We start from the raw sequence: 24896 nt of genomic DNA on the forward strand, positions 1-24896 counted from the left end.
TTTCAACCCAAGAAAAGGGTTACGTACTTGGGGTTGGACCCTGTTAGGGTTTCAAATACAGTTGCAATCCAGAATTGGGCTTTCGTATTTGCATTTTTAGATAAGAATAGGGTTTCAAGTCAGGGTGGCAAGACAAGGGTTGAGTTTAAAAGTAGAGTATTAAATGTTATAGGTTTTAGCAAGTTTTCACTACAACTTCTACTATTCTTCCATAATTCGAGTGTCTTTGCGTTGTTTCCCTTTCTAGAAAATCAAATTAAAACGATAAGTCAATCCACTTTCCAATTTTTTAAAAGCTAACTGCTATCCCATAAAATGCCTCATCAACGCGCTGGTAAAGTGTGATAAAGAGGTGTCGAGTGTTAGCCGCAGGCGACAGCTGCCGCTCACCTGCAACAAAAAATCAGACAATGGCTCAACTCAACTGTGGCTCTGCTAATTGGTACAAGGTCAATTAGCTGTGTGTCACCAAAAGGTGGTAACGTGGCGTTAAAAGTGCGATGGTGGAGGTGACGATTGTTCAGCTGCAGAGGATGCACTTTGCCCCCGTCATGTTCAACACCTCTTCGCTCACAATCTTGTCAAATAGTTAAAATAAAAACTTTAGATACCCAAACTGCACTACAGAAATCTCGCTTTGACTTCTGCTGGAAAAGGCATAGAGAATTACCGTATTTCTCAGAGTATAAGTAGACCCCCCCCCCCCCCCCCCCCCCAACCCGGATAATAGTGGGGTCGACTTATAACCGCATAATTCAAAAGAGACCAGTTTTTTTTCCTCATATTTGTGTTTGAATAACATTAATTTGAATGTGAAATAAGCCATATCATGTCAGTTACAAGGCTTAAAATGATTATATATGCCTCTAATTCAATATAGTGTGCATTTGTTTTAGAGCATTTTCACAGAACAAAGCAGAAACGTTTGTTAAGTGCCGACTAATTGCCTGTTTGTTGTCAACAACGAGGCTGTGTGGTTAATTTTTGAGGGAATTTGATGCATTATAAAAAGGAGAAGACGGCTTGGCTTGTCTCCTTCAGCTCTTAAAATGCGTGCTTGAACAAGCCGGGATTGGATGTCTGCAAGTGGGGTGAGAAACAGCGAAGGCCAACTTTTCATCCTCTGATCTCACAAAAATCGTCATTTGGGTAAAGAACATCCTGACTAAGATGATCAGCCCATCATCTCCGAAGACCTCCATTTCAAACAAATTGGGTGACTACCCGTGGGAGTAACGAGGATTAAATGGGAGGAGTTATTAGGCTTGTCAGATAGTAATGATGTCTTTTAATGCTTCTCGACAAATTAATATTTAGCTGTGTCAAAAAAATAAAGCAATGAAACTTCAAATCATTTTACTCGCGCAACATTAGTTTCAGCATTTGAGTCTATGCGCACTCTGCCTCGCACTTGTCTCGTTTCCATCCCACCCCCTTCCCCCATAACGGCAAAAGTATATTAATCTATATACGATAAAAAAATGTGTCTACAAATACCGTAATTTTGTCATTTTAATAACACACACCATAGATTATAACTACATTAACTAATGAAGGGAGGACTTGTACTCTGAGGAATACGGTAGCTCTTTCCGTAAACACCACGGGACTGAGTTTTTCATACGCGAAGACATGATGATGATCACAATAGATGATTTGGAAAGATCTTAAATAGGTGACTGAGTCGATGGGGCATTAATAGGTATGACTGGATGGCCATTTGACACTTTGGTGTGGTATACTTTGGTAAACAATGAATTGATAGGTATTTGACATGATGTGCAAAACATATTAGCGTATTTTCCGCACTATATGGCGCACCGGATTATGAAGCGCACTCTCAATTAATGACATATTTTAAACCCTTTTCCATATATAAGGCGCACCCTCAATTGATGACATATTTTAAAACTTTTTCAATCACAATATAGTAATACTCAAAATAATAACAATAACTCAAATAATAACTAAACTCTCAATAGGATAATAACTCAATGTAAATATGAGCAACCTTGTTCAACTGTAAACACACAAAAGAAACAGGTAAATCTCACTTTATCACTTCATTCCTCATCTACGAATCCCAATCTCAATATTGATCCATATATAAGGCGCATTATCAGCTTTTTTAAAAAACAAGGCTTTTAGGTGCGCCTTATAGTGCGGAAAATACGGTAATTGAAATCTGACACATGATGCAGAATACTAAAAGTACAAAGTAATTGATTGTTGGAAATTTGACAAATGGAGTGGGATGTTTGGGGGCTACCTAATGATTAATTTCCAATCAGAGACTGCAAGGTGGGGGGAATAAAAAAGTAAAGGAAGCAATGAAATGACATGCATTGCAAAAGTTTGGTTTGTCGGTGGTGGTGGTGGTGGGGGTTACAATGTTGCTCTATTGTGTGTGCGCTTGTGTGATGTGATGACACGCCACTTACTTGCCTGTTGCCTGTGGAAATACTTTCATGTCATCTTGTCTATTGCAACTTTTTATGCCCCAGAGTTGGAGTTGAAGCAAAGTTCACCACTCAACAAAAACCAAACAAACAAAGACCTATAAGCAATAGAACTTGTTGCAAATTTTAAATTTTTCTTCAGCACAAATGAAGTGAGTCATTGATTAATGAATTATTTTTACATGTTTTATTTGACCTTTTTGTTACAAAATCAATTGCCCTGGTCAACCAGAGAACACACAAAATGCATACAGAAAAAAAACAAAAACTGTACAGTCACTATAGTCATTTGTCCTAAACACTTTTATCTACAACAACTGTGGAGAGTAATGACCCATGGGTCAAACAATTCGCCTTTTGACATTTGCAACAATTGGGCTAGCTAGATTGCTGGCAACCCATATGAGGTTAAGATGAACAAATGTGACTTTTGTTTGTTTTTTTTTCGGTTAATTGTTAAACGACAATGAGGGAAGGAAACAGATGTACATGGTGGACCGAGACAACCGTGGCATGCAGGTCTCATAGCTTTCTGTTCTCCATTAATGAATTAATACATTCATATATATATATATATATATATATATATATATATATATATATATATATATATATATATATATATATATATATATATATATATATATATACACAATACTGTGAAAAGTATTTGCCCCGTTCTTGATTTATTTATTTTTTTTTTCATATTTTGATGTATTGTTTTGGGAACCCTAAATTCATTTTTAAGGCCACACCCAAATCTGTTTGTCAACATCTTGTTGAACCAATAAATCATGAAATAGACTCTGGTAGATAAAGTGAACTAGGCTACAAGAACAAATGCATGCCAAGATCCCCATAGCATTCTAGAAGAAATTAGGATAATAAAAAGCCTATCAGTCTGGTGAAGGTTATAAAGACATTTACAAGGCTGCGGAACTCCAGGAAACCACTGTCAGAGCCATAATGCACAAAAAAAAAACTGAGAACAGTGGCAAACCTTCCCAGAGGTTGTTGACCAACTGAGATTACTCCAAAAATGCAAGGACGACTCATTCGGGAAATCACTAACCTAGAAACACATGCTACCAACTGAAGGCCTCGCTGGCCTCAGTGCAGGTCAGTGTTCATGGCTCCTCGATAAGACAAACATGGCACTCATGGGATGGCTCTCAGTCGAAAAAACTACTGCTGTCACAAAAGAGCACAAAGACTTGTCTCACATTGGGGAAAAACAAAACAAAAACAGTTATATTTGGTGTAAAAAAGACAGCATTTGATTTAAAAAAAACAACAACATGACGTCAACAGTTAAGCATGGTGGTAGGTGGCAGTGTAATGGTCTGGGGCTGCTTTGCATCTTCAGGACCAGGACAACTTGCTGTAATTGATGAAAAAATGAATTCTGCCATTTACCCAAAAATCCTGAAGGAGAATGTCGAGCCATAGATTAGTGGCCTCAAACTCAGGACAAGAGCTCTTTGAACAACAATTCCTCAGAATGTTTCAAAAAGAACAACATTAAGGTTTTGAAGTGGCATAGTCAAGGTCTGGATTTAAATCCAATTGAAATGCTGTGGTGTGACCTTAAATGGGCCATTAATGCTAGAAAAGCCTCCAATATGGCAGAGTTGAAACAATTCCACAGATTCTGGCAAAGCGGTGTGAAAGACTCATCACCCATTATCGCAAACGTTTGATGTCACTTATGCAGTACCTGCCAAAAGGTGGAACAACTTGCTGATACATTCAGGGGTAATTGGTAATTTTGGTTAGCAAAATTATCATTCAGAAACTGCATTTTATACACCCTTGAGTTTTTTCAGTGTGATACTAATATTGGTTTGATGAAATAAAACTTTTGGGAGTGATACATATGCATAAAATACTGAAATCAAGAAGGGGGCAAATAATTTTCACAGCACTGTCTGCTAGCGCCATCTGCCAAGATTGTCCCTTTAAACTAAGCATAGCAGCCTATATCAAAGACGAGAGCCACAAATAGGGTTCAATTTACACTTTGCAGTTTACATGTCACTGGGAATTTGTAGCTAATTATTACAACTTCTTTTTGTACAATATCATGCTCGCGAGTCAGCTAAAGTTAAAAAAACAAAACAAAACCCCCTGACTTTGAGCAATTGTAAAACAATTTTTCTTTGTCTTCTTTGCAAAGAGTTGGAGTAAAACACAAGCAAGCTCGTTAATTTGGGTACTAAGCTACCGAGCTAGTGAAACTAACGGCTAAACCGTTCAACTGTTCTTATTTTGGTCCTGTTCGACCCACGAAGACATCTGTGGACTGTGCTGACATGTTGGCCAGATACTGTATTTCTGGTGACTAATGAGATCAATCCCTTCTGTTTGCAATTTTCTTAGCTTGATTTATGGACTGCATCAAGTACTTAACAATTTCTATCAAGCTAGAGGCCCATTCCCTGTTGATTTGCTATCTTGCTAGCTAGACATCATAGCCAACGTGCATACAAATGCTTACAGACTTTAGTGGAATTTCAAAGGTGCAGTTAGGACGTGAACAGGAGTGTAGCGGACATTGATTCCATCAACACCAAATCGAGTGGCGAATACGAAAGGTGGAGTGGGCTGGAGGATAACACATCATCTAAAAGGACTCACGGACACTAAATGCGGACATTGACGTTTTGTGGTTTTCACTGGTGAAGATGATCAACACACACGCACACAGGAAAAAAAAAACAATCGGAAAGCTTTTTTTTTTAAACACTAAAAAAGTGAGCATTGTGCATAGTTCGTAGTATGGTAACCCCTTGGTCAGGTGCTTAACTTGCTGTGATAAGACGGAAGGGAAGTGCAATCATGTACAATTGTGTCACTGAACACCATTGACACTTTCTCCCAGCGGGACTATCGCAACAGTTTTTTTTTTTTAAACACATTAAAACCCAACACATTTAATCCTTCTTGCTCTGTAATTAAATACCGGGCCTTTTATTTGAATGAAGTCCTACTGATAGTTGTTGTTTCGCTCATACCTCGCCGACCCATACCACCGTGTTCCCCCTCGTGATGTCCGAAACCTCACAGTGCGGCGTTCTCTGTTTGCCGTCCAGGATGAAGAGAGACTCGGCAGACGGCGTCAACAGGTACTGTCCGAACGGGCCACTGGAGACCACCACTCGGTAGGGCGCACCCCAGGGCCAGCTTCCAGGTCCCAGCGGATCTTTGAGGCCCCGGAGGACCTCGGTGTGTGCGGAGGACAGGTCGGCGAAGAGCAGGTCCGCGGTGGTGTCTGAGGCGGCCACCGCCACGTATTTATTGGATGTGGTGAACGAGGGCTGAAAGACCAGGTCCGATACGGCGACGGGGTCCTCCACTTCCTGTTGGATGCGCATCTCTCCCTGGAAGGAGACTGTTTGCACCGTCAACCGACCGCCGCCGCCGCTCGTTACAACGTAGCGGCCGTCAGGTGACACGAAAGCCCGGCCAGTGAGGTTGCGGTTGTGTCCCACCACTGCATCCGTCACGGCGTCTACCAGCAGCTGGGCTGTTCCGCCCTGGCACTGGATAAAGTAGACGCCGCTCAGATGCGTGTAAGCCATACTGGCAGGCACGCAGCTGTAGTCCTTCAGGCTGATGGTCTTGACGTGCCGGAATGTCTCCAGGTCCACCTTGTGCACTGCCGGTTGGTCTTGGAGGAAGACGAAAGCAAACCTTTGGCAGACAGAGTTCACACTGGAAGGTTAATGGCCTGCCCCCTGGCTGCTTGGCGGTGATTAATACGTGTCATTAGCTTTCTCATTTATGTGGAGAGGTTTGGGCTTTTACCTCACATGAGTGATGATGAGGTTGGTCGGCGGGATGAAGAAGTCGCTGACCTGCTGGAACGAGGTTCGGATGGCGTGATGGACCTCACCCACGCTTGCCTGAGGGATTACCTGGACGGAGTCCGGGAAAAGGCACTTTAAATGTACTCTGTGTTCATTACTGCTTCATTCGGTCTAATCTTTTATTTTTATGCAATTCAGTGACGTTTCCTTGCCTCTCTCTGATGTTACAGTATATTGTCATTATTCTGTAAAATTGTTCATCTTGCGTATATAGTAACGGTCTTCCTTTGTTACTTTGTGCCTTCCCTATTGCGTCCTCAGTGCATCGCAGATTTTTTTTTTTTATAAGCTATATTGTGGATAGATGTGCTATGAAGGTTTCTTGCATGCCAGACAGACTGGTTAACTATAAATGCACTTGCCACAGGCACTCCTGGGACGTCAAACTACTGCAATACACATGTTTACTTATATCTTAAATTATTATTGAACCTTATATAGTAACCGTACTGTTATCCCTTCTCTTCCCAACCCTTTGACTGTAGTCTCATGGAGAGCAGCGGTTATATTAGCAGTGCCCGGAAGTCTAATTTGAGTGAAGCATGATAAACATGATAACAGAGTTTACACTTGAAATTTCAATATAATACAAAATAAATCTGGGTAAAATATTTTACAATGCTCTGGTGCAGCGCTGCTCTCTTCTGTTTTTCCTTTGCGTCTACCTAACTGCATGTGTAAGTTTCATGAGTGAGACAAGACATGTGATTGGCTTCCGGCGTGACCATCGACCAATGAAGGCAAGAAGGCACAATCATTATCAATCAGCCAATCATGTGTCTTGTGGGTTACTGTATAAGGTTTAATAATTTTTAACGGTACAGTTACTGTATAAGGTTTAATTATTTAAGATCTAAGTAAGTATGTGTACTGCAGTAATATTTGTCTTAAATATGGAAGTATATATACTGTACTTTTCACTTTTCAATATTCATATACCCACATACACTTGCATGAAAATTCTGTTGGGGCGGGAATCGGGTAACGCCACTTTGCAGTTTTCACTTATCATGGGGGGTTTTCGGTCCCCATTAACTGTAAAAAACATGGGATTACTGTATATAAGAGTGATTATCAACCTTCTTACAGTGATAACAGCCGTATCATATTTTTCAGCAGAAAATCCATTAACCTTTAATGTACAAGGCAACTAAATTTTGACTTAACAAGCTCGAACCGTCCAAACAAGATGAAAAGGCCCGGCGATATTCACCACAGGGTAGCACTCAGCGATAAAGCGATGTTATCTCTAAGCGTATTCAGTTCAGCAACCCAAGACAACATATCGTACAACAGCACTTTATTTCTCTCTCATTGTGTCACTAATGAAAAGGCGTACCTGGGCAAAACTTAAGAAAATAAAAGCACAAAATGTTTTGCTTTCAATTAATTTGCTCTTAATTTGAAAAGAAAATGTAATGTTCCTTTCAGCAGTCTGAAGTACAGTAGATGAGCTCACCTGGTGAGAAATAGGAAGGCATGTCTGTGGATATGCAGATTTTTTTTTTTCAAAATGTTTTTCCTCAAAAATATTTCTCACTCATTTTACACATTTTTGTTTATGTTCATCAGCATTCTGTGTATAATTATTTAAATATTAAAGATTAAAATTTAGGTGTTGCAACAACATAAACAAGGCAGCAAGAACAATGCACAGTACAATCATAGGTTGTTGTTTTTTTTTTTTTTATATATACATGGAACAAAAAATGAAATGCTTAATTTATGCTTGTTTTTTCCCCGATTTCCTTCTTTTTATGTGCAGTGTGCAATTTTCCACATGTCCACCTCACCACTTCCTGCCTGCGAGATAAGCAAGTGGCGGCCAGAGGTGACATCCTCGTTCATCTTGGTGCTGATAAATATCGTAAAGGTCTACCATGCCCGCACATGTAATGCAACCTCGCACCGCGTTCCACTGATAACATGGTCTCATTCTGCTTGTTTCGCGTAAAAGAAGTGCCATCTTTCGCTTCACCTGTAGCGGAGTCAGCACTTCTTCATTTTTATTTTTTAAAAGTACCTCATGCAAAATCTTTGTCCTTCATACAATATGGTGTTTGGAGCCAGCAAGTCAGCAAGTCATTTATAGTGGGGATTTTGTCTAGGGATAAGATTAGATTTTCTGCTAATAATAATAATGATAATAATAATGATAATACTATACTGTATATATATATATATATATATATATATATATATATATATATATATATATATATATATATATATATATATATATATATTCGTTCCAAAAACATGCATAGCAGGTTTATTGGACACTCTAAATTGTCCTACGGACTGCCCGAAGTCAGCTGGTATAGGCACCATCAAGCCAGTGACCTTAATGAGGATAAGCAGCTATAGAAAATGGATGGACTATAGTATAGAGTCTGTGAAAGAGTCTCTTTTCTGGTTTTCCATTCTTTTATAATCAACAGTAGAAAAATGGTAGGTTTACAAAATTCAGCCTACGACCGGTGAACTCTCATACTGTGTTCATCTCATATCTAAAAATTGTTGTCATTAGTGGTGGTTTTGCATGAATTAAGTTGTTTCTTCGTTAAGACATTTGCAATGGAGCAGAATCAGATACTCTCCTACCCATCCCTGTTGAAATAAAAAAAAAAACGTAATTGAGTAGAATACTTGTATTGCCCTAGTTTTCGGTTAGCTTTTTGCTACAACTTTCACATATGACATAAATAGTTTTGATTTTGGACCACCCTGTCACTGCTACATTTAGAAACAGAGATATTTTTTCTCCCCCCCCCCTCTTTTTTTTTTTTTTTTTTTTTACAAGAACAAGACATCAAACACACTGCAGCATCTCGCCGTACCCCAGCAGGGGGCTGGGGGGCTCCATTCTATCTGCGTTTGCTTCAAAAACAGCATAGAACTGATAAATAATAAAAACACAAAAAAACGCCCCTCTCTTACCTGCCGTTTTCTTTTCAACAAAATCTCAACAGCACTCGAGACAACCACGCAGATAACACAGGAGGTGATGCGATACAATGCAGTTTTGCAGAGTATTATTACGCGGCCGAAATGAGCTAAGCTTCTTTCCGCTGGCTTCCCTTTGTTGCGACTTCATCCCGGGCTTTCATCTGACTCCCTCAACAGCATCTCTCTTTTCTCTTCAAACATCAGAGCGGCTAAAAACAGATGGAAATCATCTATAATCCTTTTTTTAAAACTGCACTAATGAAGTTGATGGTTGAAATGGTACTGAATGAATAGCTTTGTTTCAACTACTCGCTAGCATCGTTCTAAATAGATGAAAATCCTCTCAAGGATTGTCAGTTAAACGAAAAAAATCTATCTATCTATCTATCTATCTATCTATCTATCTATCTATCTATCTATCTATCTATCTATCTATCTATCTATCTATCTATCTATCTATCTATCTATCTATCTATCTATCTATCTATCTATCTATCTATCTATCTATCTATCTATCTATCTATCTATCTATCTATCTATCTATCTATCTATCTATCTATCTATGTTTATTCCGTGGGCTCCGGTTTACGAGTGTTTTCCGTTGCGCGAAATCGCCGTATGGCGGGCAATCTATGTTAAATAGCTAAAGCATTTAAAATCCCTGGTAAAGACATCAAAATTGGATATACATGTTTAAAAATTGGTATCAAAATAGTGGGGCTTATAAAAGAATTCAAGAAGATGCTGGGTAAAATGTTACTGACTTGCCAGCAGTTCTTCATTATCTTTTTCTCCGCCAAAACATCCAAAAGAATGCAAATCTTGCGGGTGAGTGATTTGCATGCAAAGCCACTGCTTTGTTTTTTTTTTCCTTTTTTAATTACACACAAAGGAATTGTTCTGTCCTTAAAAAAAAATAATTGTACACTTCATTTGAGACCCTAAGTACCGAGTTCTAAACAATAACTGTGTAAGTAAACAATGAAAATATGTAATTATGCAGTCTGATGGTAGACCTTTCAAAATTCGGATCTAAAAAGAACCCTGAAGAGAACCGAGGGACATTTTAAGCCTTTCAGTCGTCTTTGTTTTCAAGCCATTTTGGCTGTATTGAATGAACATACCGGGAGTGGAATGTGCCAGTGGGTTTTCATTAAACAAAAAAGAAGAAAAAAGAAGAAAAAAAACAGTTGTTATGTCTATTCTTTAAATTAGCCTTCAAACAATTGTTTTAATCCAGTATTTGTTCATATAATTTAATACAAGTCCGAAATTGAGTATTTCAATTTCAATAGAAATGCCATTAGTTTGTTTCAAGGTTTCTCAAGGACTTATGAAGAGCAAAACAAGTTTAAACTGAAAAGATAAACATGATAATGACTCGTTTTAAGGTGTTGTTTTGTTTGGGGTAAGATCGCTGTCAATAACACGTTATCAATCTCTCCTTTGGATTTGTGGATGTGATCCTTCGGATTTGAGTTGAATATGCAAATTGGACGAGTAAGTCGATCTGCGAGAGATTCGCACCACGCGTGCTGAACGCCAAACAGAAGCTTTCGATAGCTCATCATCCTTCAATCTTAAGGACAATGTATGCACATTTTTAGTCATGTCAGCTTTTGCTTTTTTTAGGGCCAATTTATAGGAAAATGACGTAATTTTGGGAAGCTTTGAGAACACCTAGTGACCTCTGCTGGCAGAAACAAGCACTGCAGTTGATTTGGAAAAACCCTTTCCGTTGAATTGCATACATGGACACTTAAGTGGAATCCTATTACAAATTAAAGATGAATTAGTTACAAATAAAGCCCAGCTTTATTGTTTCTGATTTATTGTTGTGGTCTCTTAAAAAACACTGTGACAGACCAATTTCTTATTTTTTTAACTATATGGATTCGTCGTCACAAGTCATAAGCCTGTCAGTCCAATATCATAAAATAATTTACAAATAAATTGGACATTCACGTTGATGTATGGCGTAAGATCGCTGTCAAAAACTTATGCGTGTGTGATTAATGGCACCGAGGATGACTCGCAGGTGGACTGACTTTGCCTGGTAGCTTGCCGCGACGTCATCTCAATTTGCATATACGTACTTTCTGCATCTAACTCAAATCCAAAGGCTTAGAGTCACAAATCCAAAGAATTAGACCCACGAATCCAAAAGAGAGATTCGCCGATCCAAAAGAAAGATCGATACAAAGATGAGAAATGGTGTCTCGCGAGAGTCGTTCTCATACGAATGGTGAAACATGCATTTTTGACAGCAATCTCACTCCATTGTTTTGAATATAAAAAGAGGTGAAACTCCTCAAAAGAGTCATCGATTTGGTGGAGCTAATATCTACGCGGACAACTGTAAACACGCCACCTCTCCGAAATCATAATTGCAGCTTTGCCTCCGGCGAGACTGGGTGCAGCCGTATTCATGTTTCTGACGATGATAGATATAACGGTGGCATGCCCTTCGGCCTATTTCACTGACCCTCAGAGGATTAGTTCCACTGCTGCCGGCGTCTGCGGTTTCATTTGTCACCTGTCTCCCAAGTGTACGAGGTTCAAATTTGGCAGCAGTCGGACAAAATCTCTAGGAGGAATAGTCCTTTGTAGGACCATTACAAATGGGCCAATGGCAGCCTACGTATTTTTGCTTTTGGCATGTTACTAAGGTAATAAGTGGCTTTGAGGGCTGAATTTCACAAAAACATTCATGTACCTGGAGCATTGGTTGTGTCCGGTCCATGTCGCCCCACGTTAGCACCCACACTTGGTCATGTGACTTGTCGTAGAGCATCTTCACAGGAAATGGATCCGTAGCAAGTGCCTGCACACATTTTAATTCTGATATGAAAAATCTAACACTTTCAGCAAAAACGTATTCATTTGTGAACCTTCACATCGACACTTTCAGGTCATTAACAAATTGGCAGCCATGGCTAACAGCTAGTATGTAATACGATATTCAATCGAACTCGGATCCTGTTTGCACATTTGGTTGCAAAGTAAACACCAGCATTTGGGAATAAGGCCATAATGAATAAAAACATTTTTTAGAAGTGACACGGTAATGTCTAAGGATGCAAACTTAATCGAATTTTAATCGTGATCACGATATTAACATTTAAAAAGTCAAGCACTTTTTTTGATTACAAGTCAAATCAAGGACTTTGTCATCCTACCACCAGGGGGCAATGTTTCCCACATGTTTGCATAACAAAAGTCTTTTGCTTTTCTCACCCTAATATATTATTTACCAGTGTAAAATGACGTTGAGTTTCTCACCTGAATCATAATATACATAATTCTAGCTATCAATTTGGACCCATTTTGAAAAATTCAATTGGCGAAAATAAAAATTGAATAAATTTGGTTTAAATGACTGAAAATGACATTTTGACTGCTAATTTATTAAAATTTGCTTAAAGGTAAATAATGTTCTTGCATCTGAGTAGGCTTTTTTTTTCATTGGTTTGCACTCAGCAAGTAATTTAGCTGTGTTGCAATAAATTAAAAAGGGCAATAAATAGACAAACATGACGAATAATCGTAATTTCAGTATTGACCTAAATTATCGTGATTATTATTTTGGCCATAATCCTGCAGCCCTAGTATTCTATATGCATTACCATCAGCAATAGTGACAAAATGAGTTTAATCAAGTTCTGTTCCAGATTGCATAATAAGTAACCATTCAAAAATCTCACTTAAAACATTAGACTTAATCGAATGCTTTTGAGAAGCATTTTTCTCTGTCTCAAAAAAAAAAGATGAAAACATAACAATATTGAAATACAAATTCATTAACATTGGGCAAAATCCAACATGACTAAAAGGTTTTCAATGGTCCTGAAAGGCTTTCTCAGACGAAAGCCTTGGAGGAGGTCTGCTCCTCCTCACTCTCTGAGGACGTAACGATTTATATGTTTTGGTTGAGTCGTTAACCAAAGGTCAAGAAAACCACTGCCGATCCTTTTAGCAACATCTTGACCCGTTGCTCCACTGGCGTCCATGTAACATTTTGCCTGACATTTGAGAAGAATTGATTTTGTTGGGCAGCAAATGTCCCATCATGCCAACACAGACGTGCTAAATGTGCTCAGCTGGTCGGGACGGTGATGGATAGAGCCGATATAGACTCGAGGGAAGGGCGCAGAATGAAATACAGTAAAAATGTGAGAGAGAAAGGAGACATAAAGGGTCAGCAGGCAGCAATAACACAATCCATTAAGCTGCTTCTGCATGGCTGCACGGGGAGCTGCCAACACCCTCCAACCAAAAGTATAATATTGCAAAAATGGATTAACCCATGTGCAATGTTTTGGCCAGTTTTATGTGATTTTTTTTTCCTAAATTCTCACACTATTTTAGCCAAGGGATGGCACACTCCTGGTAGTGTGATAACTAAAAGGTCATTTGACATGTTCTCAACATCTGGGTGAAATTTCAGCTTCAGCTAGTGTCTTTCAATGTTTTCCCTTTGATCGAAATAGATTTGATGTGAAGATCAAAGGATTGGACGAAATACTGCCACCACGGGTGTCAAACTCAAGGCTCAGGGCCCAGATTTGGCCCACCACGTCATTTTATGTGGCCCGCAGAATGCTGATTTGACTTCAAGTTTCTGGCTAAAATACCAAACTTGCAAGTTTTCTTCCTCTCTTTTTTGAACATTTTTTGCCAGCCTCTGATATCAAAACTAGGTCAGTGTGTGACAAACACACTTAAAATTTATGACAGAAACTCTGACTACAATGAGTTTGACACTCCTGCTCTGCAGTCCACAGGTCTCCAAATCCAGTCCTGGAGGGCCGCACTCTTGCGTGTTTTCAATGCTTCTGTCTTATATACACCTGTTTCAAATTCTTAGCTCATTAGCAAGCTCTGCAGGAGCTTGAAAAGGATCCTAATCATTTGAATCAGTAGAGCAGCAACGAAAACATGCAAAATTGAGGACTGGAGTTGGAGACCTATGCGCTACACAAAGTACCACCTGATCACAATGGAGGAAAAAGTCATCACCTTAACCTTGGCCTTTTGCACTTCCCATCAGGCATCAGCCCGCAGGGAAGTATTGAAATCAACTCTCGGAGGAGGGCATTTTCTGCAACCCACCTGGACTACCCGCTGCGCTTGGATGTCCATCACCAGGAGACGGCTCTGGAGGGGCTGGCTCATGTAAATGTACTTGTCGCGAACGTTGACCGCCGACGACCACACGCAGCGCTGAGGCGATGAGCCTTCGCCTTTGGGGCACATCTCTTCCTGTTGTGAAGGAGGTGGGGAAGAATAGAAGAAAAACAAAACAAAAGAACTAGATAAGCAGGTCAACTGTTTACATACATTCCTATGAAATGTTTCCTTTTTGATTTTTCAAAATAACCTATACTGGACAGCAGTAGTCCCCAACCTTTTTATCACCGTGGATCTGTCATCGTTTGAAATAATATACAGTACATATATATATATATATATATATATATATATATATATATATATATATATATATATATATACTGTACAAAGCCCTCAGCTTGCAAATGTACACAAGTTACATTAATTAAATCAATCATATAACTGAATTAAAAATGCTATTTATTTCAATACAATTAATTAGTTAATTAGATGCAAATTAGTACTTATCAATGCATATGCTAACCCTATACCAAAGGGAAATACTGTACTTGGCACAAACAAAAGTGCTATCGAGCAAAACACATAAACGGCAGCACTATATAACATGCTGAAGATAAGAAGTAATATATAGCATGTTATCATGTCACAAGTTGTTGGATCGACAAGCAAACTAATTTGGGGCAGATAATCATAAATGACAACATTCTTACAAAGAAAATACAATTTACAGACACTCGTGGGCCAGATTTCAAAGAGAGACTAGACAATGTGTGCGTCACCAACAGTGACTGCTCTGAATTGAAGCCACAATGCCCTTCCTCACTACGAAATACTTGATGGGATGCTTCTTGGGAATATTTGGTTCTGTAAGGATCCACGTTTGGTCTCTTGAGGACTCAAGAGACCAGGTCTTGGATGCACTTGACCACTTTAAAACCCCAAATGGTTATGAAAACAGAGACAGAAGCACCAGCGACTATCTCTGCCCTATGCCTCAACCGAGGCTAAGAGGAACTAACTACCGTAATTTCCCAAGTATAAGAAGCACCCTTAACTTTGGAGTCAAATTCTGATATTTTCTCTGTCACCGTGTATGAGACGCACCAACAGTTTGGCAACAATTTAAAACTATAGCAAAATAGAATAAGTCTCATCTTTTGACATACTTCCTATTTTTTTGTGTTCATATCCATTAATTATAGATTTGTTGCAGGTAAGTGTGTTTCAGAATTTCCACTTTGTGAGAGGTTAGTAAACATCTTGCCAGTGTAATTTTGAATGCGCTGTAAGCAAATATTTTTCCTTTTTCCTCACGACGCAGCTTGAGTTGTTTTTGCCATTAATACCCGAAGTTGCGCAGCATCTGTGTTCCACCGAGTTTCTGATTGTGAGTATAAGCCAAACGGCCGCAATGAATAAACAAGTAAAATGGAATACACCTTTCTGCGTTCTCTAACCGGTGCACTCTTAACTGAATCAGCTGGAGACATCATGTTTTTTTCCTCTCGGTTTTAGTAATATTCCTGTGTGTGAACAAGGATGGACTCGGACTTTGGTTCAGGGTGTTCGCTTCTTTTATTGAAAATAATACCGTAACTACCTCAGCTAACCCGATCTGCCTTTAACTGCAACAGGCACTTCCTGCTGTCATCCAACTTGGCGTCTCCCTCTAGCTCATCCCGTTAATTATCCTTGGTAAGAATATGGCAAGTATAAAAATGCACACCTGGGTGTCAAAACACGGTTTATTTGGCTCACAGATCAATCTTCCTTAATTGGTGTGAAAAAAAAAATCAAATTCTTAAGTTACCGTTTAAAGGACGCATCCATAATTTTGGAATTCATTTTTGGATAAAAAAGGCTGTTTTATATTTGGGGAATTACGGTATGTGTAGTAATTTCAATTACTTTTACTTTCACAAACAAGTAGGGTAATTGTTATCCCTTCTCATAGTCTTGTAACTACACATTCTCTATTCCTGTTTTCTATTTCCTTGCGTTTTTGTGTTTCTTTTCCCAAAACCTTGTAATCCCCATTAACATTTCCCTTCTAGTAATCATTTAAGTAAAGTTTTACTATTTATCTTCCATTGTTTTTCAACAACCTCAAACCAGTTCTCCTCTCATAATTTTTGATGTAATATTTTCCTGATGATACTTGTCCTTTTTAAGTGCACATTTAAAGTGCAGTCTCTGCCCTTGCTGTCGTCTGCTTTCAGCAGTTCCTCGCTGACAAACACCATTCAGGTTGCGCTTCCGAGAGTGTTTAAAGTGTAGCGAGTGCCGTTTGCAGCAGGAACTTGCTAACGCGTGGTTTATTGAGTTTCTATTGATTGCTAATACAATCACAGGCAGCTCGGTAAAAAGCCCAATCCCTTTACGGAACAAGCAACTTTTTACACCTCACGACCATTTTTCCACTTCCCAGTGGATTACCCGACCGTCAACCGTCTGCAGTCTATGCAAAAGGATGCGAATAATCCCATCATATTTGGAGGTGTTATAGAGCACCCCACTCTGGCAAGATGAAGGGAAAGTTAGTGACACATTGCAGTGAACATTAGATAATCGAGTCAGGTTGCATGTAAAGCAAATCTAGGCCTATTCCCTAAATCCAACATCACTGCTAGTAGATACAGTAAAAATGCAGAGGTGGGGAGTATATGTACACATGCTTGGTTGCTTCACTTAAGTAGCTTTTTCAGGTAGGTACAAAAGAACTTTCAACAGTCATTCTTTTTTTTTTTTTTTTATCTTAAGTATCTGTACTTCAACTTCCGTACAGAATGAGAGTACTTTTTCCACCTCCGATAGAGACCAAAGATGAATTACGTATGTAGCGACGATCCTCTCCGAGTGTTTGATTTGCCGGTGGATCTCACACTGGCTGGGCTGCAGCAACGTAATGCCCTCGTCAGAAAACACGTAGAACATGTTACCCACGCTCAGACCTGTAGAACAATGTGGAAAACACGAAGGCACAAGCGGTAAGGATTCCGATAATAATTAAAAACAAAGATTTGAAGGAGGTAAACAAACAAAATTTGGTATGAAATCTGACAGGTTTTGTGTGACTAGAGTCTATCTACATTTCTGTTAGAAGCAGAAGGATCATATACCAAAAGCCAGTGGAAATGGAGAGGACATTTCACCAACTCATCTTGAATGAGAACCTAACTCAGTTTTGACACAAATATAACACCAAACTACAAACTAATCCCAAACCATAGAACCTCATTTGAGTTTATAACCAATCCTAACACAATTGTAACCCTACCAAGCCTAGCTCCTAAACCAGGGGTGCCCAAGTCCAGTCCTTGAGGGTGCCTATCCAGCCTGTTTTCCATGTGACCGTACTCAAAGACACCTCAAATTCATCAGGATGGTTCTCAGGCTTCTGGAACGCTTGCTGATGAGCTGGTAATTGAATCACATTTGTTGTTGAAGGGTAACATTAAAAACAGGTGGGGTAGCGGCTCTCCGGGACTCACCTTGGGCACTCCTGCCCCTTACCCACAAATCCAATTCTGTTAGCGAAGCGCGAACTCCTAACCATAACTCCTAATCCTAATGTGAAACTACTAACCTGTTTTACACAATCCTAATCTGACCCAAACTCTACCCAACCCTAAAACCTAACCCAACCCTCCCTCTACTCATACCACCATAAATGTGATACTACCATCCATAACTGAACAGAAACCTAACACCTTACTCTGAACCCCATCCTAACTCTACAAACCTTAACGTCAAATGTGAACTTACTAACTCAAACCTAACACCTAATGTTATGCCACTTATCTTCACACCAATTTATCTAATAGATCATGTTGCGAAAACTAGTAAACATTGGTTAGAATCTTTTTTTTGATATTTAACCTTCTGGCCAAATTCCACTATTGTTTTGTTGACATCAAACATCTGCGTCATTGAGGTTACGTCACTTGGACGTCATAAGGTGGCTGTTAGTCCACGTTCAATCTCTCTGCATGCATCTCTGTAGTATAGCCCCACAAAGTACATAAGCTATAGTACACGCATCGTAAAGTAGGATTTTGCACATCTTCAATGCATGGTAATTCGCACTGGAGATACAATGCCGTATGCTGGCCTGCCAGCTTGTCGACACATTACACTCTGTAAGAACGCGGCGAGTGTACGCTGCCTAACAGCTTGAAACTGACAGTCAACCAGGGCAGATGCTGCGCTCACTGTAAAACACATTGTAGCGCACCATAAACAGCAGTTAGTCTCATATGAAAGCCGGGAGACCAGTAATGTTGTTGTTTTTCTGGTTATAATATACGCAGCATTCAAACGGGATTGGATGGTTTCCGCAAGAGCGGAGCTTTAAGCGGTAGGTACGGGATTAAAAAAAAAAAAAAAGCCTGATTGTGTGTGAGAGGCAGTTGATGAAATGTACTCCAGGCAACATGGAAGGCGAGGAAAAAAACAAAACAAACCGAGCACGCTGGCCTTTCTTGTGGACAACACAACAGAACGGATATACTGTAATTTATATGATTTCACCAGCCCGGGAGAGCTGCACCGCATTCCAACAAATAACATGAATACAAAAGGAGTTGAGATGTGTTTACCTTCTTCCCGCCACAGAATGTTTGCAACTGGAACACAAAAGGAAGACATCAACTTTAAATTGAGTTGGCTTGGCTACTGAGGACTACACCAGACAAAGACCACGGTAAAACCCCGGGTTCATAAATTCTCGACTCATATATTTTATGTAGAACATAGAACTAAAGAAAACTACTTGCTGCAATTTTGTTGAGATGTTTTAGGTATAAACCTACAATATATAAACAAAAGTGCTTTTCGTAACCTACAATATATAAACAAAAGTGCTTTGCGTAGCAGGTTTGAGTCCAAACCATTGTGAGCAACAGTGCTTCACCGTTTACAATATTTAAACCAGTCTTATCAAACTATTCTTTTTTTTCGCTTCTCCTTACGTGTCTTCTTGGCAGAATCTTCCACAAACAGTGAGGAGATGTCCTCGTCCACTCCCACCTCATTCTTGGCGATACAGGTGTACGCGCCCGTATCCTCATAGCGGACGCTGCTGATGAACAGTTCACTGCCGTTAGCTAAGAGAAGGGCAATGAAGAAGAAGTGGAAAAAAATGAAGGATTAAGAAAAGTGGAAATATTACAGGCATGTTGTTCACCTTTGGAAAATGAGTTGAGTTGTTTTGAAAATTCTGCCTCCAAAGCCAAATTTCACATGGCAACAGAAACCACAAAAACTCAAGAAATCAAGCATGAAAAGAGACAGGAAGTAGGCCATTTTGTTTGGTGAGACAATTTCTACATGAGTCCTACTACAACTTTTCCGGTTAAATCTGATCTCCCTGTGTGGAGTTTGCATGTTCACCCCATAGCCCCCAAAACATGGTGACTCCAAACTGTCCTTAGATGATTTTTGTGTGTCAACGGGTGCTTGTCTCTGAAGACGGCAGGGATAGGCACCAGCACACCAGCAACAGTGATGATGATGGAAGGATGGATGGATTATTGGACCCTGAGAAATAACTATAACAGTAAAAATGTATATGACGTCTATAGCCTTCGATGGCAGTGATTGAGTTTTTTTGCAAAATGACATATTGGGGTCAGATATTTACTGCAAGTAATACGTTTTTATTCTTTGATATTTGTTAGCCACGTATATTACGGTGAACAAGTAAAATATTGAAGACATTTCCTGCCAGCCCAGTAAAAAAATGATCTGACGTCTATAGACGTCAATGGCAGTGAATGAGTTAATAAAGTCAATAAAAGCAAAAAAGAAGAGCAGGAGTTGAGTCTGGAATGAACTGCTTGTATATGAGTGCTAACATTCGAGATCTTGGATATAAAAATGATAATCCATTACTGTTTTTTGGATGATATCGGACCCAGTAGTATCAGTATTAGCATCAGATGGAGACAACTCTAGCTCTTTCCAGGATACCTTCAGTGACAAACTTCAAAGGATACTCATTCTATTGCGAGCAAATTATAGACTAGATGAATGCGCACAGCTAAGCGGCAAAAGACTGTTCCTAATGCCAGACTTGGTATAATTGGATATGTTCAATTGCCAGGCATATGCATTTTCATTTAGATCTACACATGGCAGCGTGTGGAGGAACAGGTCATCATCAGAGGCTGTGTGATGCACAGCTGCGCTCTGACCCTCCTTGGACATGGCGCTCTGATGACTAGACGCCACACCGCAGGGCATCACGGAGGATGTCTTTGCTGATGATGATGGTGGTGTGGCGGGCGGGAACATCAAAAGGCAGACCTTTTTGCACCTTTTCAGACACATCTATGGTGTGAGCTCCCTTAGAACCATCTCTCACTTTTTCCACCGTTACTGTTCTGCCTGTTTGATGCAGCCCATCATCAGTTGAATGGGCTACAAAGAAGACATGCTTGAAAAGCACTGTACATGCAGAAAAATGGAACAGAAGTCTCAAAATATTTGAGTTTTGTTCCATTGTTTCACTCTTTCTCCCAGACTTGTGCGTCATCAATCAAACACGGGGGAATAACACATTCGTCTCACCTAACAGCATCATGTCAAAAAGCCAGGCTTCCGCATAATTGTAAGCAACCAACACCTGGCAATTAGTGTCTAGCAGGCTGTACGTTAATTACAACTGTTCACTTTTCTCAATGTCTTCTTTTATGATTCCGATAATAGCACGCAATAATTCACACTGAAAAAATGCTTTTTTTTAAGCGTCCAAAGCAGGCTATTTTTTTTCTGGCAATACTTTGAATTAACCATTAATTGAATTAGTGTGTATTTTAGTCTTAAATTTCAGGCTGTGTGGTGGCGAGGGATTTTAATTAAGTTATTAATTCTGTGTGACAAATGTCAATTTGTTCAGGGTACTGTCAGGACTTTGGGGGCTGCTACTGACACCTAATTGATTTGTTTACTTTGATGGACATGTAATTATCTGTGTAGTATTGACTGCAAATTATTAGAATAACAACGGGCTTGAATCCAAAATTTGAAAACATATCCCCCTCTTGGGAAGCATGGTGGAAAAGTGGTTAGCACATCTGCCTCACAGGTTATAGGTCCCGGATTCAATTTCAGAATGGTTGTTCGTCCCCGTGTACCCTGCGATTGGCTTGCAACCAGTTCAGGATGTCCTCCTGCCTAATGCCCAACAACATCTGGGATAGGGACCAGCAAGCCAGTGACAAAGCAAGCTCGCAAACCTCATAGGGATAATGTTTTTTTTTCTTTTCCATTTCTATTTTTGTACTTAGACTGAAAATAAACCCTATGTCTGTAACTCTACAGTTATGCTGCACTTGAAACACATAACAGTAATATAAGTGTAATACGAAAACAAAGTCAACTAAGGGCTGTAACCCCAAGCTATAATACACCATCACAGTGATTAAACTGCATCTGAGTGAATGCAGGGGGGACGAGAATGCAGTTGCAAATCATGTCCACTGGAAAGCATTATCATCATCATTCAAATTTGTCAAAATTTCATCTGTAACACTACAAGTAAAACTAAGTATTGCCAAGCTTGAATATATTTTTACCAGCAAGCAATTTCTTTATGCAAATCATTTTTGAAAAGATAAATAACACAAAAAAAACTCTTAACATACTTAATTCTAAACTATTGGCTGGACCACCTTATGAGTAAAAAAAGGGTGGCATTGACACCATATATTATTTTGAATGTTTTACAACATGCATCGGCGATAGTTAAAAATCTCTCAAAAAATAAAATGACCCGAAAGAGTAGTTAAAAGTGAACACGGCCTAGGGGCGAATGAATTAAAAAGTTAGCCATAAAAATCCAACCCATGGATATTGACTTTAAAAAAGGAACCTGCAGTTACCTTTGAGAGAGAGCTGCTTGGCAGAATGTGGCTGCAGCTCCATGCCGTTCTTTAGCCAGACCAGCTTGGGGTCGGGGATGCCATCGGCACGGCAGTGTAGACTGGCCGAGACGCCGGGCTCTTGGGCTTGCGTTTCGGGGTACACCAGGATCACCGGGGGGACTGCAATGTGCAAACAAGAGAGAGATGGAGGAGAGGGTAAGACCACTAGCGATGCGGAATTACTTTCACGGTGGTGTGAAATGGATTGGCGCAGCCAAGCGCTCGGGGGCAGCTTTATTGCGGCTGCTGCATGAAAAAGATTTTGGACTACTTGGTGGTGCCCAAGGGGCTAAACGCTCTGAGAGAATGTAGTCGATGAATGACACCTCCAGTTTGCAAAAGCACCACAGAGCCTGACAAATTCCTTGCCTTTTTTTTTTTTTTTTTATTGCTTTGGCATCCCTGCATGTCGACTGGAGGGATGAACAGCTACAGTATAATAAGCATAGACAGTCCAACCTTAATGACCCAAACTCTTTTGGGAATAGGGCAACAAGGTAATCCATGTTTTTTCAAGACTTGAATGTGTGTTCACCCGACTTTTAATGACTTCTTTTACACTGCTTGTGAAATTAAAACATTTTAAAATCCTTTATCTCCCCATGTGAGGGTGACTGCAATGCAGGGACAAAGTGCTGCTGGAAATAGTCAGCTTGCTGAGGTAGTCGTATGCCGACCTAAGTTGGGAAAAAAGGAAGCACGGGAAGAGAGTCGACAAGGAAAGAAAGAAGGCAATAAAATAAGATAACAAGGAGCAAGGGATGCGGTAAAATAACAAGGGACTAAGGTAACAATAAAATAACGGAAGCACAGGGGCAAGGAAACAAGGTAGCAAGGATACAAATGGTTAAGGGAAACAGAAGTAAAGGTAATAAGGGTTTAAGCAGAGGCGTAAATATCAACAGTGCAGTTGGTGCAGCGCATCGGGGCCCAGAGCAAACAGAACAGCCGAGCCTTGTTTTGTAGATCATATGGCTCAGAGTGGGTCAGTCATGCCATGTGGCTGGCAGTGTTGGTAGTAATGCATTATAAAAGTACGGTGGACATCCGCCATACGAAATGAATCCGTTCCGGGGTTGGGATCAAAGGCAAAATTGTCGTATGGCGGGCAATGGAAACCTATGGTAACTAGCTAATGCGTGCAAAACCCCAGGTAAAATCATCAAAACTTGTAACAAAATATAGTATAGTAAATGCTACCTATATATAATATACATGTATAGAATTAAATAACACCATAAATAAATATATGAACATAAATATATGAAGGAAAAATGACATTTTATTTACCTTTGAGTGAAATTGACTTGAGCTGCTTATGGCCATAATCCCTAGCAAGGTTAGCCTAGCCTATCCAAGACTTCTTCAGATTTCTTGATAATCTCCAGCTTGATTTCCATACTAATCATCTTTATACTTCTCCCGTCAACATTACAAGCAATCTTGGGACCAATAGCTAACCAATTAAATTTGGAAATAAGCACTAAAATGCATTATAAATACAATATTGTAAGCAGTTACATGAGATCAAGTCCTCAGCATGTCAGCATCTTAGTGACACCGTGACAGTAACCAATAGCAGACCAGTCTTATAGTGACACTTTGCAGCGCAGGCAGTTTGACGTCAACAGAAAAAATACCTAAAAAATGTCTGAAGAGCGAGATAAAAAAAACATGCACACAGCCAATCCCACAGATCATGACAGTTGTCTGACGTAAAGCGGGAAAAATGTCGTAAAGAGGGGACTAAAAAACATTGTATTCCACTTTGTAAAATGAAAAAAAAAACGTAAACCAGGGTAGCCGTAACACGGGGATCCACTGTAATGCATTACATTTTGCTGTAACGCGGTGCATTACACACACAAAATAAATAGTAATATTTTACCACGTACAAATTAGAGAAATGCAATGCATTAAATAAAGACAAGAAGAACATAAAAGACATGTGCACCTTCCACGCTACATTGAAAGAATTGTCCATTTTGCCAAATAGCACCATTAATTTGACGATCCATTTAGAGCGGTGCCATGGTAAGGTGAAGTTAGCGAAAGGAAAACACATGGAGGATTATGAGTGGGGATAAAACAAAGAAAGCAAAATTAGCTAAATGAACTACATTTCGAATGCCAAATTCATATTTCCAGGTAGGTTGGTGGGAGTAATGTAAAAGTAATGCAATAGTAGTGTAATGTCTTACATTTCAAATACGGTAATATTGTAATGTAACTAATTAATTTAATACGACAGTCATAAGTAATGAATAATGCATTACAGTTTTAAAGTAACTTGCCCAACACAGGTGGCTGGTGTAGGAGCAGGAAATTATCATTTGTCGAATGTATGACCATGGCGCCTGTCAGTCACAATGAGACGTGATGACATGGATGCACCATTGTCATCAAGCATAGGAGACAAACAAAAAAGGTGGAGCGCAAAAAAGAAATGAAAATATGAAGAAGCTGTGAAACAAATGCAAGGCTAAAACAGACATGTTAATCAGATCAGGCAAACCAAAATTGAACATTCTGCCACAGCGCTTTCCACCCCACATTGAGCA

The 24896-nt window shown here is 39.6% G+C and overlaps 1 protein-coding gene across 2 annotated transcripts in view; it reads right to left on the bottom strand.

Moving 5' to 3' along the window:
* Positions 1-2631: 2631 nt before the first annotated feature.
* fstl4 (follistatin-like 4) overlaps positions 2632-24896 on the bottom strand; it is a 175142-nt gene continuing 152877 nt past the window's right edge. For both annotated transcript variants that reach the window (XM_088441276.1, XM_088441275.1), the window contains exons 9-16: positions 22294-22455; positions 19381-19515; positions 19009-19035; positions 17243-17361; positions 14390-14539; positions 11994-12101; positions 6267-6376; positions 2632-6152 (exon numbers count right to left, since the gene is read on the bottom strand). In XM_088441276.1, coding sequence (XP_088297402.1) covers positions 5468-6152; positions 6267-6376; positions 11994-12101; positions 14390-14539; positions 17243-17361; positions 19009-19035; positions 19381-19515; positions 22294-22455 — 1496 coding nt within the window. In that variant the 3' untranslated portion in view covers positions 2632-5467. The remainder of the gene's footprint in view (positions 6153-6266; positions 6377-11993; positions 12102-14389; positions 14540-17242; positions 17362-19008; positions 19036-19380; positions 19516-22293; positions 22456-24896) is intronic.

The sequence above is a fragment of the Hippichthys cyanospilos genome, chromosome 18 (assembly GCF_059441005.1).
Source record: "Hippichthys cyanospilos isolate Australia breed blue-spotted pipefish chromosome 18, RoL_Hcya_1.0, whole genome shotgun sequence".
NCBI lineage: Eukaryota > Metazoa > Chordata > Actinopteri > Syngnathiformes > Syngnathidae > Hippichthys > Hippichthys cyanospilos.